Source organism: Brassica napus, chromosome A4 (genome assembly GCF_020379485.1).
Source record: "Brassica napus cultivar Da-Ae chromosome A4, Da-Ae, whole genome shotgun sequence".
Classification (NCBI taxonomy): domain Eukaryota; kingdom Viridiplantae; phylum Streptophyta; class Magnoliopsida; order Brassicales; family Brassicaceae; genus Brassica; species Brassica napus.
Window position 1 is genome coordinate 8541310 of NC_063437.1, and position 19255 is coordinate 8560564.

Genomic DNA, 19255 nt, shown 5'->3' on the forward strand with positions numbered 1-19255 from the left:
TGGTATGATTACTTGACTGAACTCGGTCCCTTAATTACTATCACTAAACCTACAAGACCAAGGGATTTCAGAATTCTTATTGATGCTGCGGTTGGTGAGACGATTATGAATGGAAATTAGAGTTTTCCTCATCAAGATCAGATGATGCAGAGCTTATTCAGTTAGTCTACTACCGCGCCTCCTACGTGGATGTGGGAAGTACATACCTCTAGCACAACCACAAAGGATCACTTCGGGCTGGTTTTAATATTTTAATTACGACTAATGTAGAACCTCTATAAATTAATAATGTTGGGACTTTGGAATTTTATTAATTTATAGAAATGCTAATTTACAAAAAATCTTTATTTAGATTTTTTATTGTAAGATATATTTATTCTAAGATAAGAAAAATCTTTGATTTTAGTGTACATAAATTAATTGTTATTTTTAAAATTTGATATTTATATTAATTTTATTATACTATTTGGTGTATATAATATATATTTCATAGAATTTAAATGTGATTTTAGATATAATATTACTAAATCTCATTAAAAATATATGAAGTGTTAAGAAAATATAAAGATAATTCCATTGTGAATTTAAAACAAACAAAAGAATAATAGGTTCTTACTTATATAAAATATGTATACTTACATAGAATTTTCTTAAAAAAATATTATCTTATTATTTTATCTATTTGTGTCAAATTTTGAATTGGCTTAAGTTGGAGCCTGCGAAATTTATTAATTTATAGAAATTATTAATTTATAGAATATTAATTTATAGGGGTTCTATTGTATCTCAAATAGTTTTGATCAAGAAACAACAGCTTCAAATTTGATTTTTATTAAAAAGAATTAACATGTTCGTATATACAATATATGTAAAACTATGAAATTAGTAATCATAAATAACTATCTATATTGGTCTATACATAAACATGAGTTGATAATAAGTATCTTCAATAATATTCTATATATCGGTTAATCATTTCACATTTTTTTGAAAAACAAGTACATGTATCAGATTAGTTAAAAGAGTTCAAATATGTTTCAATAAACATATTTGACGATGTATGAGAAACGTTAAACCTTTAACTTTTTGATTCACAAAATCCCAAATTATGTAAATCGAAGTGGTAGATATTTATAATACTGTTTTTCAGGAAAGAAAAACTCAAACCATTAGAATGTCATACTGATATGACGACCATGCATAACAATGAATAAGAATATGAATCATTTCGCAAATATGGGAGGAGATGTGAAGATATGACCATGCAGCAATTGAATAACAAAACTTACTATCACGAATATGTGATGAGATGTGAAGATATGATCATGCACAACAATGAACAACAACATGGTATTTCTTCAACTTTTTTACCTTTTCCGACTAAAAATCTTGACTAGTTTCGGAACTTTCTTCTTCTTTATTACAAAGAAAGTCGGAGTCCCTGCAGATGAATATCTTCTTGACTTCCCTCGTTGCACCGGTGTTGATTTTCTAACCAGTTTAGGAGAAAGATAGCTTTCAGCTTCTGCTTCCGGGATCCGCTTAAACTTATGGGTCTCGTCCTCAGCCAGTCTCTTCGTCCTTTCTGTCCTAAACACTTCTCTCTCTTCTTCCACTCTCATCATTCCACTCTCTCTCATCAAAGTTCCCGTCTTCATCAAAACCGCTTTAGTGCTAGCCCTGAGTGCTTCAACCCACGCCTCAGCTGCTGCAACTTTCTTCTCTGCAGTTTCTTCTGCTAGAGAAGCATGTCTACTCAAATACTCATACTCAAACCTCGAGATAGTGATGGTCGAACAATTCTTGGACTCTGTTTCGCGCCTCTCCATTTTGTCTTCTATGAGGGACTCGAGCTTCTCAAGTACTAAAGCCTCCGCTTGTTTTGCTTTCTCAAGCTCATCCAGATTTGAATTCAGTTCTCTTTCCTTTTCGTCTATTTCGAGTTTGGTCTTTTGTGTTTCCATCTCTGTAACCGTCTTCTGTGCTATCAGAAGACACTCTTCTTGCTTTGCAGCTTCTTTGTTTTTCTTTAACTTCTCAAGTGAACCAGCTAGACTGTCGGCAAGAGAGGTAACTCTTTCTTTGGCCGACAATGCTATTTCCAGTTTCGATTTTGCCATAATCATCTTTGCATTGAGTTTCTGAAGCTTAACATCATTTTTCCGTAATATTTTGTTGAGCTGACCTGTTTCTTCTTTGGCCTGGTTGATTTGCTTTCTCAACTCATCCATTACCATCATGAGCTTGAAGAGTTCTGCGTTAAGAGAAGCAAGTGCCTCCTTTTTCGCTTCAGTCTCTTCTGTTACTTCTTTCAAAACCGTCAAAGTACATTTTCCTCTTTCAAAAGAACGGTTTGATCTCGACATGCTCATGCCTCTCCTCTCCATTTTCTTGAAAAGATTTAGCTGCGTTTGTAACATTTCAACATCCGAAGTCGTCTCAAACAACTCAACCTCAATACCCTTTGAGCTATCTGCCTCTTCCAACATTTTCTTGATTTTCTTATTCTTTTCCACCAAGAAATCCAAAACCTCTTCTCCTTCTCCTTCTCTCAGCCTTTCTATCTCTTTACGTTCCATCGATGCATCTATCTTTCCTAACTCAACTAAAAAATGTTCCTCATTAGCAACCTCTATCTCCTTCTTAAGACTCTCCAACAATCTCAACTTCTCTTCCATATTAAACCCTATTTTCACAACTTCCTTCTCTAGTGCAACCTTCTCTCCCAAAACAGAGTCTACATCAAGCTTTAGCCTACTCACTTCTTCCTTCGCAGCCTCCAAATCTCTCATAACTTCAGAGTAATCACCATTTTCCTCAACCTTTATATCTATCTTTAAAGCTCCCGTATCCTTTTTATGAAACTCTTTACTCCTATTCGACCTCTCTATCAGCAATGTGAGCTCCTTTACCAACTCCAGTGCATTGGAATGTTCCGCTTCAGCTCTTTCTCTTTCAGACTCTGAATCTCTTTTACTCTCAATGTAACCATCAAGTATCCTCCTTGACTTGTGCAGATCCTCCACAAGTGAAGATGACTGGTTACAGAAGAATCATTATTATCATAAATACATTCAGTCTATCTACACAAAAGCTACTAAAACAAAGTCTAACTAAGATATCTTTGGTTTCTTCACCTTAACGATTGGTAAACCGAACTGATGAAAGCTGTCTGTAACAGCGTGTTGTCTGTACATGCTTGTCTCTGCTTTCTCTGTTGCGGTTTTCGTCCCTACGTTGGAATTCACCATTGCTTGTGTTCTCTAGAGTTCTCACTGAAAGAAGAAAGTTTATAAAAAAACTCAAATCACGAATTCTAACAATGTAAACTGGAAGTAAAATATTTTCTGAGCATAAAATAAAAACATTTTCGTCGAGTAAACAAAGGTACCTGTGAAGGAGATAAGGAGCAACTTGTGGTGTGAAGCAAAAAAAAAAAGAAAAGAAGAAAATGATTGGTAGATATGATGTTCTTGCTTGATTTTTCATCATTCGGACGATTTGTTTCCTTGGGACACCAGAGACGAAATCTGAGGACAAGGAGTGAACAAGTAGCAGCAATGGAGAGAGAGAGAGGGAGAGAGAGAGGCAGTTTTTTTTTTTTTTTTTTGTCAACAATTTTATTTCATATCCAACTCAAAGCAGAGTACTTGAAATACAAAGTCTGGGTACAACACCCTTTGCAAAAGCAACAGCTAAACATAATGCTGTGCGTAGATTATAAACACATGATAACGGAGTGAAGAGAGGAACAAGGTTTTTGAAGCTCAAGAAACCTGTAATCTCATTCAAGTCCATCCCTAAGCGCAGGGAACAGAAGGGGACGATTGAGTCCGGAAGAATCTGAAGTCTTGAGAGTCCAGTTGATATTGCTGGTTGAGAGGCTTTGTGAATCATCACCGCTTTGACGACGTGTCCAGAGCCCACTCTACTCAATAAGCGATGGAGGACACGGCCTTGCATCCACATTCCCTTTGCCGGGCAAATCTGAAAGTAACCAATTGGGAAAGACCCAGCTACAAGCTCAAAGGCGACCAAACACCTCTTTGAAGAGACTGAGAGCTGTGAGGAGAACCACCATAGCCTAAACACGCCTGAGATAAGTGAAACCATGTCCACAGAGACAGCAGTCCAAATAAAATCCTCACACTGAGGTAACAAAGTAGTATCACAACGAGTAACTTCCTCATACTGAGGTAAAGAGAGCTTCAACCTGAAACTCAAAGGGAGTGTAACATCCTCAAAAAGAGGTACAGAGCTAATCCAGGATAGCATTACCTCTTCATTCCGAATTAAAATGGGGTTCGTATTGAGATAACTAAGATCTACTAGGAGGCAAGGATCGAACAATCGTGACTCACTCCAGCAAATTAAAAACACCATACCTTGCGAGAGCTTGAAGCAAGAGAAGATAGGCCTTGACTGAGAACTGCATAAAGCAGTAGAGAGCTCCACTTCAAAATGCTGCATTGCGGTATTAAGAGCTGCCAACAGAGAGAAAATCACCACCAATATTTCAACCTTCCAAGCCCAGTCCTCAAGACTTTGAAGAGATGAGTAATGAAGGGAAGTCAGCTTGCACTCAGCTATTGATACCAATAATCTTGCAACAGATAAGGAAACCACACACGACTCTTGATGATAAATCGTTGATGCCCTTAAGGCTGACTTTAACAAAACATGTTCCACACAAGAGGTAATAATTATCGGCTTTGAAACGGGATAATGTCGAAAGGAGGAGTAACTCAGGCCAGAGTTGAGAGCTCCGGAGGGAGAAATTCCAGCCAACGAAAGATGCAGCAGAGCAGGCTGCGTGGATAGCACATCGACGTCTGGGCAGAGAGGCTTGAGCAAGCAACCGGTTGAAAAGCAGAGATCCCATGGCATAAGAGATTCGATTTCCTTTTGATTGAGAGGAGCGGTGTAAGACGGCGAGAACTGGCGGAGAAAGGGACAAACCAGCAGGACCGGTGGAGGGTCTGGAGGATTTATCGGAAACACCACGACAAGATCCGGATCTGGTGGTTCAGGCGGCAGGGGAGGAGAACCAAACGGGACAGTTGCAGAGGAACCCATTGGAGGAGAAGAGGGAGAGCTTCGGGATGGTGAGCGAAACGTCATCAGCAGCGGAAGAGAGGCTCGTGATTAGGACAGGAGGAGCTGCACCGGAAAGAGACCTTCATTCTAAGAACAAAAAAAATGAAGAGATAATTGAATGACTTTGTCAATAATATAAGCTGGGTGATTAGTAGAGGGCAGGTTGTAGACTTGTAGTTTTGGGGTGTTTTTAAAAAAAAAAATCGTAGAATTGGTTGTTTTAGCTTTAAATTTTAGGAAAAATTGGTAGATTGGACAACTTTTAAGTTTGTAACCGGCTAGCTAGGCAACTTTGTGTTTGAATTAGGAAATTGGGCAAATCTGCTTTTGGGTCTATGTTATGTGAAATGTCAACAAGGGATTGTTATTATTGTTTTATTTACAGGTTTGTCATTACTCTTTAAAAAAGGTAAAAAATAACAAAAATGTGAATAAAAAAAAAATGTGAATGATAAAAGGAAAATTTGCCCAAAGAAATTTGCCTCTAATGTGACCAATTAACACATAGATGAAAATCATTTTGTCGAATTTCTAAAGAACCCCAATTAAAAACAGTTACCATTTGCGAAACCCAGTTCCAACGTGAAAGGGTTTTCGATTTGCAACCTGAACGGAAGTAATCGGGTATCGACCTTGAAGATTTCCACATGGTTTTTCAATTGCGTAGTCAGACGGTAGGGAGAAGGGTCACTGGCAGTCAATCCGCCGGACCGAAACCTGAAAGAAAAGGTAAAAGTAGAAAACCCACTAACCAGACGCCGCGTTATGTAGGTATAAGCTTCGCTTCGGAGCAATTTACCTTTCTCGTTAGATACCTTTATAGATTATAGCTTTAGTTTGGAACGCGCTGAGTCCTGAATTGCTATATTTACCAAAAAGCTTTTTTGATTCCATTGCATAATACATCACAGAACCGGAAAACTCAGATCAGGAAAAGTTGACATCAACCTCCAGAGCAGAGTTTATTCAAACGACGCATTCACCTCCGCCTCAGCTTCCGGTGAGGCTGTTCGCACGAAACTACTATCCAAATAAACCTCGTTTGAACATTTATTCAAAGGCAACAATCATTGGCTCGATAGTGAAGTTGCTGAAAGGAACGCCGGAACTGGATAAACTGCTTGGAAGTCAGTTTGGTTCTTAGTTCCGCTTACCAGTCGCGCGGTGTTTAAACTCTGCGAAACTGGTACACTCCCTTGTTAGCCGTCAACTTGTAATGTTGCTCAAATATGAACTGTGGTTCTTATTTGCAGATAACCCCCTCCAATTCTCTCTCCGTGAATTCGGTGACATAACAGGCCTAAAGTGCGACCCTATTGTTGGTAACGTTGTAATCGAATCTTCACCCCTTACTGTGTTTGAAGATGAATCAGGGGTTAGGAAAATGTGGAAAAATCTATTTGTAACCGAAGATGTAGACGTGCGAGTACCAAAAGTGCTTCAAATGCTTGCAGAGCCTCAGTTACATGTGTGGAAACGTTTTCCGCTGGCTCTGATTGCTCTTGTAGATTGTCTGATAGTCTGTGGTCACAACCAGCTGCGAGTCACGCCATCGTACGTCAGAATGGTTGAAAACCCCGAAACATTTCTTGAATATAGTTGGGGGAGAGAAGCATTTCTCACGACTTTGTCTAGATTGACCCCGCCTGCAGCTGCATCTCCTTCAGCAAAAGCTAAATCCCTTGAGGTCATGCGAGTGTGGCTCAAACAGCAAACCACACAGCATGTTATGGTTTCCCTTTGGCGCTGCAACTGTTGGCTTTAAAAGCAATCTCTGCACTTTTGGCAAGAATTCCTCAACCTAAAAAGATCCTGAGGGATGCAGCACAACAAATAAACTTCTACATTTCGAAGACATCATTGAAGTTGAAACCGATACGGAGGTACAACTTATTGAAGTCTTCATTGTGTTGATGTTTTAAAATGGGATTGTGTTGACGTCTGTTGTACTATTTGTTTTTCGGTTTTTATTAGGTTGTTGTGACGTTTTCATTACCAGATGAAGGTGATGATTTCAAGTGGGAGGACGAAATCGAAGACCCCACAGTTCAGAAGTTAGTTGGTCTGATACGTGGAGGCCACAAGTTTCAAGTCTCGGATTTTTGGTGGTGATTCTTCCCTTCCGCCTCTTATTGGTACTTCCAAAGTGACAGGGATTGGTGATGAAAAGGAGTCGGCACTCAAAGTTGGTAAAGGGGATAAACTTTGCTGCTATGAAACCGTAAAGCTTCAAAAACAAGGGATGTAGAGTGAATGGTCGCACGAAGGATACGGAAGGCCTCCGATATTCCAACTCAATGCCCTAGGATATGACGCACCAAGACGAAAATGAGGATGATTCCACGGATATGACGCACCATGACGAATCAGTTTGATCCCTTGGATATGACGCACCAAGACGGATCAAAAAGATCAATGAATATTACACAACATTGAAAGAAAAGTAAGAATCACTCTCAAGGTTCCAAAAATAATATCTCAAAGCTTATTTTATTTCAATAGAGATTATAACTTATTTATAAGAAACTAAACTTGCCCACAAAGCTAGATATTTATTACATTGGAAATGATAAAACTAGTGCATGGAGAAGAGAGAGTGTTTCTGAAACAAGCATTCTTTGCATGCAAGAGAGAGAAAACTTTCATGCAGTTAATCACCTAATTTTCGTCATTCCTCCTGGACAGCAAATAAACCACTTGTTTATGAATTCTTTTGGGCTTGTAACTTGATAAAAATGGGTTGGACATATTAACTAACATCATGGGCCAATTTTTGAATGTTTTCCATGCTCATAACTTCATATATGAGCCCAATATCACATCATACTCCTGTTCAAAAAGATTTATCTTCAAATCTTTTTCTCCGAAAAAAGAAAAACTTAAACACACACTTCCCAGTGATCCAGCAAACTTGTAGAACAGAAATAATAAAACTTTTTTGTTTTGTAGAAGATGGAAAGAAGTGAATACCAAACTCAAAGTGTGCTCTGATACCAATTGATAAAAATCTCCTGAGGAGTCGGCACTCTAAGTTTGTAAAGGGGATAAACCTTGCTGCAATGAAACCATAAAGCTTCAAAGACAAGGGATGTAGAGTAAATGGTTGCACGAAGGATGCTGAAGGCCTCCGATATTCCAACACAATGCTCTAGGATATGATGCACCTAGACGACAATGAGGATGATTCCCTGGATATGACACACTATGACGAATCAGTTTGATCCCTTAGATATGACGCACCAAGACGGATCGAAAAGATCAATGATATTACACACCATTAAAAGAAAAGTGAGAATCACTCTCAAGTTTCCAAAAATAATCTCTCAAAGCTTATTTTATTTCAATAGATATTACAACTTATTTATAGGAAACTAAACTTGCCCACAAAACTAGATATTTATTACATTGGAAATGATAAAACTAGTGCATGGAGGAGAGAGAGTGTTCTTGAAACAAGCATTCCTTGCATGCAAGAGAGAGAAAACTTCCATGCAATTAATCACCTAATTTTCATCACTTCTCTTGGACAGCAAAGAAACAACTTGTTTATGAATCTTTTTGGGTTTGTAACTTGATAAAAATGGACTGGATATATTAACCTAGCATCATGGGCCAATTTCTGAATGTCTTCCATGCTCATAACTTTATATATATGAGCCCAATATCACATCACTTGGTGTTACAAAAGAGTGTCCACAGGAGAGACGATAATTTCGGAAAAAATTGAAGAACCTGGGTGTTCGAGTCAACCGCAGCGTCATCCATCTCGTCCCCAGCGAGGTATTGGTGTAGAGCCTGAATCTACAGACAGTGGAGAAATCAATGAGGAGTTGAAAGCATGGATCCGTGGTGAGCTTAGCGCACAGCTTCAAACTTTTCGTGAAGAGATTTATGGTTGGTTACATCCCAATGAAAGGTGTTCCAATCATGATAATAGAAGAGGCAGAAGCTTGGATCGAAAATGCAAAGCTTGTGAAAAAAACCGGCAATTGAGCAGTCCTGAGAACGAAGTTGGGGGATCTCGTAAACCAAAAAAAGAAAAAAGACAACAGTTGTGATGGATTTGAGGTGGACAATGGTGGGTCTCAGACTGAAAAACATATGGACCCTAGTGCTGATGGGTTTTACGATCATGAAACGACAATGAATGACAACTTCCGTGAGCGAGATGAGTCGACAGTTGGTTTTAATAACGCGAATGATGCACTTACTGTCGTCGCGAATGATGCACCTACTGTCGTCGCGAATGATGCACCTACTGTCATCGCCAATGATGCACCTACTGTCGTCGCCAGTGATGCACCAACTGTCATCGCCAGTGATGCACCAACTGTCATCGCCAATGATGCACCTATTGTCGTCGCCAATGATGCACCAACTGTCGTCGCCAATGATGCACCAACTGTTCAAACACCCTCGCCAGAAGCAACAATATTGGGAGCTGATCAGGTAATAATATTGGAGTCAGTATAGGTGTACAGCTATGCATAGGTGTACAGAGACAATTAGGTGTACAGCTAGTGTATAGGTGTACATATTTGATGTTTTAATGGTTGACTAAATTTGTTACAAATTTAACTTCTTTATTGTTTGTTATCTGAAATCTGTAGCTTGCGACAGCGGTTAAGGCTGTATTTCATATGTTCGTTGGTGAAAATAATGGTTTTCTCACAGTTGAAGAGTCTCCGATGACAACATGGCTGAATTTATTAGCACATGAGGTGGAAAATGCAAGTGGGGTTGATCATGAGGATTCTGAGTTGGTCGACAACAGTTTGGCGTTAGTTTTGGCGAAACCTAAAACTTACGTCCTCTCATCCCAGGTAGTTTCTCAAATTGTAATGACTATGAACATTTTGAGGTTGACATTGTCTGTGTTATCAGCAAGATTTTGTTGACTCAGCTGAAATTGGAACATCTGCACCGGATGAAACAAACCCGGAGAACAACGAGACATCGTCACCAACAAATTCCGAGGATTACAAGACACCGCCAGAGGATGGTCCAACCGCTAAATCACGAACACCCGAAGGTGGGAATGTTCTAAATCGACATTATTCGACAAAGCAAACGAAAATCCAAGAGGCCGAAGGAAAATGTATATATGTAAGGTCAACCAAGAGGGGTAAAGGGAAACGTATTCAGAAGAGGTCAACCAAGATTGGAAGAGTTTACACCCCATACAAGAGACTGAAAGAGCTGTTCAAGAGTTGCCAAAAACCAAAGTATACGCCCTTAGCTGAAGTTGATGTAAAGAAGTTTAAAGAGTTCCAAAAAATACTCCAAGAGAACCCGAAACAGTAAGTTATTTTGCAGACTATTGTCAAATTTTCCTTTCGTATCTTGTTTGTTAACATTCTGTTAAACCTTTAAATTGTAGGGAATTTGAAATTTTGGCTGGGCCTACTGTGTCAAATCAGTTCCTTCTCTCGTTGTCAAGGCCAACAAATTGGGTCAGCGCCGAGGTATTTAGATGAATTTGTACACCTACTTTGTTTGACATGCTTTTTATATACTTAATGATAGATTGTTTACACATCATATGTAGCACATTCACGTTCTATTGAATATGATGTGGAGACGGCATGAAAGTTTCTACTTGAATCAGTGGTGCGCACTAATGGACCACTACCCTATAGCGTGCATACTGCCAAAGGTCGCAAAGTTCGAGGAAGCGACATACAAGCGGAATTTCGACTGGGCAGGTCCAGCCAAATGTTTTGTTACTGGAAAATCATGCTAAAGGAATTGGAAGATGGAGTTATTTCGCAACATTGACAGGGTGTACATCCCGATGCTGTGGGAATTGGATCATTGGATGGGACTTGTTATCAACCTACATTCCAAACAGGTGGAGATCCTTGAATGTAAAATAACGCACAACGAGTCTGATGCAGGATTTGTGGAGCACATGAGTCCTCTACTACGTTAATTGCCATATGTGTTAGCTGCGTATCTGCCTCCTAACGTCTCGACTCCACCTGAAGATGAAGGGTATGAAAACGGTGTATTTACCTGGATTCGGCCCGAAAATATCTACCAAAATGAAAGATCTGGTGACTGTGGGCCGTGCGCGGTTAAATTCATTGAAATGCATGCAGCGGGATGTAGTTATCAAGACATGGCGCAGATCGATGACAAAATGGTAGATAAATTCCGTCAGCAATACGTGATGACACCTATGAAGAATTCATTGGGAACCCTGAGGTTGCCAACCAGGGTCAGGCAGAGTGACTTTATTTGGCAATAGGGGTGTACTTAAAACTCAAATTGTGTTTATATTTTAATGCTTAAGTTTTAACTTAAAAATATTTTATGTTTTAATACCCTTTGGTGTACTTATAACTCAAACTAAATATCTCTAAACTTGAATGGTTTAAGGGTTAACGTTCTACCATTAATGGTTTCTGCAACATAGACCACTAACATGAGGAGTGTAAAATACATACACACATAATATCAGGGGTGTACAATACATATGCACATGTACATCTATAAGTTTACACCTAATTTAATGGTCATATGTGGCTGTTGTCCATGTATAAACTTAAAAGAATAGTAAGGATAAAGTTAACTTAAGGTGTACACCTTTTAGAACAAACATTGAAGATCTAGTTGAATACGTAGGTGTGTACACTTATTTGTTGCATAGTGTAGATGTTGTTAATTTATTAGGTAGTTGGGGCAACGTATTAGGATTAGGTTAAAGTAATTATAAAGATACGCTACATGTAAGGATAAGGATGAATAGATCTTAAAGACGTGTTATAATGGTTTCTCTCACAAAACACCTTTTCGTTGTCTTTATTTATACATTTTGAGTCCTTATTTATACTTAACAACTGTTATCATATTGTTTGCAACTTAACAAGATAAATAACACCAATTAGTTCAGAAAATGTCCTATTTTCCTATTCAAGGGCTGTCAGAAGAAACTCAAGCCATGGTGGTTGAACGAGTTGCAGGTAACTCATTCAGAGATCTGTACAGACTGAGAGCGATCTGCAAGTCGTTCCTTGTGAGGATTGGGAAGGCAGTCTGAGATCAACATTGGGGTTGGGGCATGTCTCATAATGATGAGTTTGTATCGAAGAGGGACAAGTTTGTGTCGAATGATTTACCATCGTTCTACAGTTGCCGCTGCACTCCTCACTGGGATACATATTGGGTTTTATGGCATATTGAGAAGATCAAGGGTGAGGACATGTGCAACCGCTGCCTTTGTATCAAGGAGGTTGGTTTTTTCTTCCGTGATTTCAACCCGATGCATCCTATTAGGGATACTAGGCTTTGGTGAGGGGGAAAGTAATGATTATCATGAACTTAATGTTTGCCATTTTCTAAGTACAATTATAAGTTTCCCTTTAATGCAAAATTGGAACTAGTTGTAGTCTTGTAACCCTTATATTAAATTATCTATTAATTAGCCTCTTTTGTAATGTATTTATATTGAAAAGTTGAGGGAAAGTTCAAAAGTAGATGGACCAACATTAGTTTAATTTATGGCAATTTATTTGGGCAAAAAATTGATTTGCTTCCAATTCCTTTAATTTATGGTAATTTATTATGTGAAACCAAAGTATTTTTTGCCTTCTTGGGAAGCAAAACCTCATTACTCTAGCCAGGTTTTACGGTACGTGGTTAGGTTTCAAATCTAGGTGGAACAATAACTTTTGTATTAAACTCACAAAATTTATTTAACAAAGTCTTCTTTTTAAGTAGGGATTATCAAATAACAAGAAAACTCATCGGACAACAAAAATACTCTCTCCTCCACAACTTGAAAACAGGATGGCAAATCCAACACTCCCAAATTTCCCTGACAAAATCATGTCTAAAATAATTGAGCTTTTTGGAGAGGAATCATCATGGTACCTTGGAGCTTTCATGTGTGCTGGTAAACGCGGATACGAACTTGTCCATGAACCATTCATCTTAAAGAGGTGCAACATGACTCCTACGGTCAATGTGACTCTCTGTGAAATCAGCAATTATGGTAAGTTTGGGCAGTTCTTCCTAAAGTGTGTTGAGGTTGAAAACATAGACGATGTGTACTACGAAGGTCTCCACCGATCAACAAGTCTAGGGGTCGAGGAGGGAATCAAAGTTTTGGAGCCCAATATCCCTACGCATGGACTATTAACCCTACCGTGGGCATATTCTATGTATGCATTGGTGAAGATATGAAAGCCAGCCATGTAACAGTTCACCGCGAATCATGTTGACCTAGGTCCGATGCCATATTTGAGATGGGAGATGAGCTAAAGTCCATATTGTCTTTGTTCCATGCGCGATATTTGAACTCACACGGTGCAACATTCAAATTTCTGGATGATAACGTTATCAAGACTCCACATTTGAAGGAATCTGCAAAAACTGCAGGCTCTTTTGGATATGTTGCAATATTTCTCACTTGCTTTAATCAAAGCCTTTTGGGAAGTTTCCGTTTTAGTGTTATCTCCATTTTAATGTTATATTCGTTTTAATGTTGAAAATGTTATCTCCCTTTTAATGTTATAATGTTATATTAGGGTGCACGGCTTTTAATGTTATAATGTTATAATGTATATTACGTTGTACGACTTAAAATGTATACGTTGTACACCGTATTCTATAAATCTGTACATGGTATTCGAGACATCTGTCCCAACAATAATAACATGTTCAGTCATATCATTTATAGAAAATCTAGTAATAATTTAATATATATTATTCGTAAGTAGATAAAAAGTGGTTATGTTTTAATAGTATTGATTAATATTAATACCAACTAAATAATATTGCATTTTTATACTTTAATATTCTAATTTGAATATGTATATTAAAATATAAACTATTTATTAGTTTAAATATCTTGCTTTAATATTTTATTTTAATAAGTTGTAGTAGTTTTTAAAATTCATAGATATATGTTATTCTGTATATGTAATTATTTTGAATTTTAAAATTTATAAAATAGTTAATAAATGGATTAAATAATTTATATTTATTAATTGGTCTTCCAATTTAATTATGACTATAAATTACCAATTTAATTATGAATACAAATTACCAATTTAATTATGAATATGAATTATGTATATATAAATATTATAGAATTTATATTTCTTATTTTATAAATTAAAAATGAATTAATACTCATTTATAATAATATTTAATATTTATTACAAATTTTATTATTTAAAAGTAAATATCAAAAACAAATATATATTTACTTTTCAGTATAAACTATTAAAAGATATTATTAAGTGTAATCTTAAAAAGATATTTAAGACTATTTTAGATATCTTATTATTAAAATAATATTTTAGATATGATGTATATATAAGTTAGTTGGAGGAGAAATAAGAGGAAATTAAATTAATGTAATGTTTCCAACCTAGACTATTTGTAAGTGAATAAAAAAATGGTTTTGCTTTAATAGTATTGATTAATGTAGAATTATTTAAAATTTAAAAAGCACAAAATAAACATCCCAAAAAAATTCTTTATATATTAATTGAAAAACATTACAACATATTTTGGTAGCCACATGTCATCACTAGGATTATTCTTAAAATCTTTAGAAAATAGATTGGTCCATCTAAACATATATTATGTTTTTTAATTAAATTAAATATCAAATTGATTAGTAGTGTACAAAATAATACTTTTCATTTTTTTCTTAAATAAAAACTACGGTATTTCCTAATATAATTAACATATATATGAAAATTAGTGATTATGAATGATAAAAGATCTAATAAAATATTTTGTAGCATCTCTTTTTTTTTCTAATTTTGTATTATTAAAATAAATTAAATAATCACATTAAGAATATAATAAAAATTTAGGTTTTTTCTTATATTACATATTTTAAATTTTTTAAACGACTATTAATTACTAAAATGATAAAATTTCCACATTGAAAATTTTGTGATTAGTGGTAACCTTTTATGTTATTATAAGATACAAATGATCATAAAATCGTATGAATATGAAGTCTCATTTAATAGATATTCATATCAAATATATGTATACATATATATATATATATTTTATTTATTGTTTGAATTAAACTAGATATCATATAAAATAAGTAATTATATTAATTTTGAAATTTAAATTGAATATATTGAGACCTTAATATTTTAATTTTGAAATTTACACTGAAAAATTTCACATTAAAAATTTTGTGATTAATTGTTTAATCTTCTGTTACAGCAATTATATAAATTTTAATAAATATTTTATTTTAAAATATACTATATATCTAGATCAGTATCATTGAAATTTAATTATATACTATATAAAATAAATAAAATGATTATTTTGATTTATTTACCAAAACATATTATATATAAATAAGAGTTATTATTTTGATTTATGTGCTAGCTCTAATTTAATTATATATATATAATAAGTAAATAAACAAAAAATAAATAATAATATGTAACAAATCATTTGTATACATAATGTTCATCCTGCGCCAAACCCGGATTTTAACCTAGTTGATTTATAAATGAAAATATATTGGGCTTCTTTTTATTTAAACACTAAAGATATTGGGCTATAGGTTTAGATTTTGTTACTAAAACATATTGTTTTGATTTTAGAGACAATTTGTATAGTATATCCATCGAAGATCCAAATTGACAGAATATCCATAGCTATAGATAATCCAAAAAATAGTAAACTTTTGACACTGTTCATACGAAAATGCCATTTTGCTTTAGCAAAAACATGTAACTCTAGATTTAGAAGGTACACATTATGTTAACTGAACACTAAGAGATATTTATCAATTTTTCACACAATCTCTGAATTTCTCAATCACCGCCAATTCTATTTTTTCATCTTATCCTCCGACAAACTCATCTTAGTTCTTAATATCACATTTATCGGTTTATTGATATAATAAATAAATTACTTAATTGTTATCTGTTAAGGATCATATCAGTTGGATAAATTATCGACTCTTTAAGAAATATATAACAATTGGACGACCAATGACTACAAAATTTTTTATCAATATAAAAGAATCAATTACTTAATAATGAATATTTATTATTTGATATCAAATAATGTATCAGCTAAATATTTACATATCAGGTAACAAGCTACATATAAACTAACATATCAGATAATAATTTTCGTATTATCTAACAATCTATGTATCAAACAAAATGTATCGACTAACAAATCATATATCGGTTAAAGAAACTATTAACAGCTAACCAGTTATCTATCAAATAGCCCCAAACAACTAACACTCCATATATCGATTAAGAATCCATTAAAATATAAATAAAAGCAGGTAAGTAATGAAATATCTATTAACGTATATGTTATCTAAAGAAAAGAATGTAGATTTCAAGCTTTCTTCTTCCCGAGATCTTCCGATCCTTTTCTCCATGAATTCGCAACAGAGATAACAGATTCTTCGATGAGATGACGAACTCGTCAAGGTCAGCAATTCACTTAACTACCTCAGGAAAATGCCACGACACAGAATTATTATTGGGATTGGAGGCTTATAAAAAATGATTGTAATTCGAAATTGGAAACAGTTGAATTGGTGGTGAGATAATAAGATTAGCATTATGGGTGTCAATGGAATTAGAGTAAAAAATAGATATTTGTTATTTAATTTATGCTTGCATAAAAAGGAGATGTAGGAGAGATAAGGATATTAGAACATAGAGAAGAAAGAGAGAAGAGAGAGATCTAGAGACACAAAGGTATTATGGTCATGAAATTGTTTTTTTAAAAACAAGGGTATATGGCAAAGTTATTTGAGTCTTTGGGTGTATCCACACCAAATTCTCTTGATTTTATTACTGTAAAAATAATTGGAGATGCGTAGAGTACTTACCATATCCAATCACTCTATCTAATCACGCTGTAGTAGGTTATCTAACCTATTTTTAATTATCTTTTTTACTGGTACAGTGTTAACGCAAGTCACTAGTAAGCCCAGAAAATTACTGGATTGATTAGATATATATTCCCTCCGTTTCTTAACTTTAACAGTTTCACATAGATTAAGAAAGTGATTAAAATGTATTCAAGTTATTATTAATTTCACCAATTTGACCTAATAGTTTTGGAGATAAATAAATTATATATTATTAAAAGAGAAGTACACATTAAAGAATACCCCTAAGTTTTTTAACTTATTTACACTTTCATGCCACTGAGAATTAAATTAAACTACATATTTTAATGTTTGTCTTTTCCAGTTAAATTGATGAGTTTTCCGTAATCAAATTTAAACTTAATGTCATTAAACGAACCTACATATTTTAATGCTAGTCTTTTCAGTTAAATTAATGAGTTTTCCATAATCAAATTTAAACTTAATATCATTAAATGAACTTAAAAATACATCATATTTAACGTAGCTTATTACGGATGAGTACGGCTCAATAATGAACTTGAATTTTATTTTTATGAAAACGTGAATCACTTGACGTATGTAATATTTAAAATATATTAACTACAATATAACAAATGCATATAACCTTCCTATACTTTAGTTTGAAATGATAATGCTCAATTTTTATATAGTCAACTTACATCATGCATCGATCAATGTACAATATTCAAACCACCTATAATTTTCGTTTTCCTTATAGGATGTATCAACCAACCAATCATCCTATTGATTTTCTAAGTTTTATAAAAAAAACAAATCAATAAATACAAACTCAAAATGCAATATCTTCTATTAATCAAAACAGAATATCTTCAATGTCGTATCTTTAATGTACCTATTAAATATAGAAACTGTAACCATAATTACACAAATTTTAAGAATAGATTTCATTACAACCAATTGATCTATTACTTTGGTAATTGATTTGCTTGCAGAAGAGGAAACAATAAATTTAAAATTTGTAAGAATATAAAGATATAAAGATTCCAACCAATTGCCTATATTTGCGTATGATTTTCGCATCATAAGCTTTAAATTGAACATTGAAAAAGATAGAGAGATTTTTTAATCTTTTACCGACACATAACTTAAACAAAATGAAGAGTTAAATGTAATTTTTTGTTACACTTTCCGGAAAAAAACGGTTACAACATGGGCTTTCATAATATGGCCTTTTAACATATTAATGTTATGGACATATGGCCTTTTAACATATTAATATTATGGACATTTAATAATTATCTTGACAAAAAACCGAGACTATAAATAATTTATTATTAATAAAAATTATGAAATTATTTACAATTTGATGACTAATTCATCGCCCTTTTTTATATGTTAAATTTTTCATAGAAGTTTAAAAATAATTGTATTTTCTTTAAACATGTATAACTAATTTACAATCTTTTATGTCATACTAAGTTATAATATAATATTTCTTCATATTTTACATTAATAACCATTGTTTTTATATATAGTCTAGAATTCTCTAATTACGTCTGTTTGTTCTATTTTTATATGATATCAAATATTCGTCATAAATATATGGTTTAAGATGCCAAAAAATTATTTACTTGGTGAATATAATACATTAAATATTACAAATACATCATTTAGTTAAATAAATAACCAAAAATTCATACCCGTGCTAGCACGCGGGTCATGGTCTAGTTAGTTTTAAAATCAATGCAGTTTACAGTTAATTTTCAGCTGAAAATAAGTATAATTTGTATTGAAATTATAAAGTGACATTTTTTGGTTAACAAGAAAAGAATATTAGAATGATACTTATTATGAAATAAAGGGATTATGATTTATGATTTAGTAAATAGCTATATTAAAGATTCTATTTACAAAACTATATAATTAATTGGTTGTAGTTTTGTTGACCAAAAAACTTGTTGTATTTTATGTAGTTTATTATAAATTAATTAATTGCAAAATAATATATAAATAAATGATTATTTTTAAAGTTTTCTGGTTTATCATTTAATAAATCAAATAGTTCTTAGTTTTATTTGGTTTCAAGGGTCTGTGGTTTTATCTTTTTGAATTGTTGTTCTTGTTATCTTTTAAGTTCTGGAATAAAAATGGTATTTTCTTTTGTTGGTGGTGTGTGTGTATGGAGTCTGGCTTTGTTACTGTAGGTTCTAGTCTCTTCGTGAGAGAACTGAAGCATGCTACGGGTGATGGACCTAAGTATATAGAGGTTTTATAGTTGGTTTGAAGGGATGTGGCTGG

The 19255-nt window shown here is 34.1% G+C and overlaps 2 protein-coding genes across 3 annotated transcripts; both read right to left on the reverse strand.

Moving 5' to 3' along the window:
- Positions 1–1169: 1169 nt before the first annotated feature.
- On the reverse strand, positions 1170–3594 carry LOC106445884 (protein PLASTID MOVEMENT IMPAIRED 15). Of its 2 annotated transcripts, XM_013887526.3 has the most exons (3): positions 3392–3594; positions 3138–3275; positions 1170–3038 (listed from the first exon to the last, which is right to left on the reverse strand). In XM_013887526.3, exons 2-3 carry the CDS (start codon positions 3249–3251, stop codon positions 1368–1370), a joined length of 1785 nt encoding a protein of 594 aa, XP_013742980.2. In that variant the 5' UTR covers positions 3252–3275; positions 3392–3594; the 3' UTR covers positions 1170–1367. The 2 variants fall into 2 exon arrangements, with proteins under 2 accessions (XP_013742980.2, XP_048633351.1); XM_048777394.1 differs by lacking the exon at positions 3392–3594 and having other exon boundaries at positions 3138–3360.
- On the reverse strand, positions 3593–5204 carry LOC125607888. The gene is made up of 2 exons (XM_048777395.1): positions 4386–5204; positions 3593–4084 (listed from the first exon to the last, which is right to left on the reverse strand). Exons 1-2 carry the CDS (start codon positions 5119–5121, stop codon positions 4017–4019), a joined length of 804 nt encoding a protein of 267 aa, XP_048633352.1. The 5' UTR covers positions 5122–5204; the 3' UTR covers positions 3593–4016.
- Between the last annotated feature and the right edge of the window lie 14051 nt (positions 5205–19255).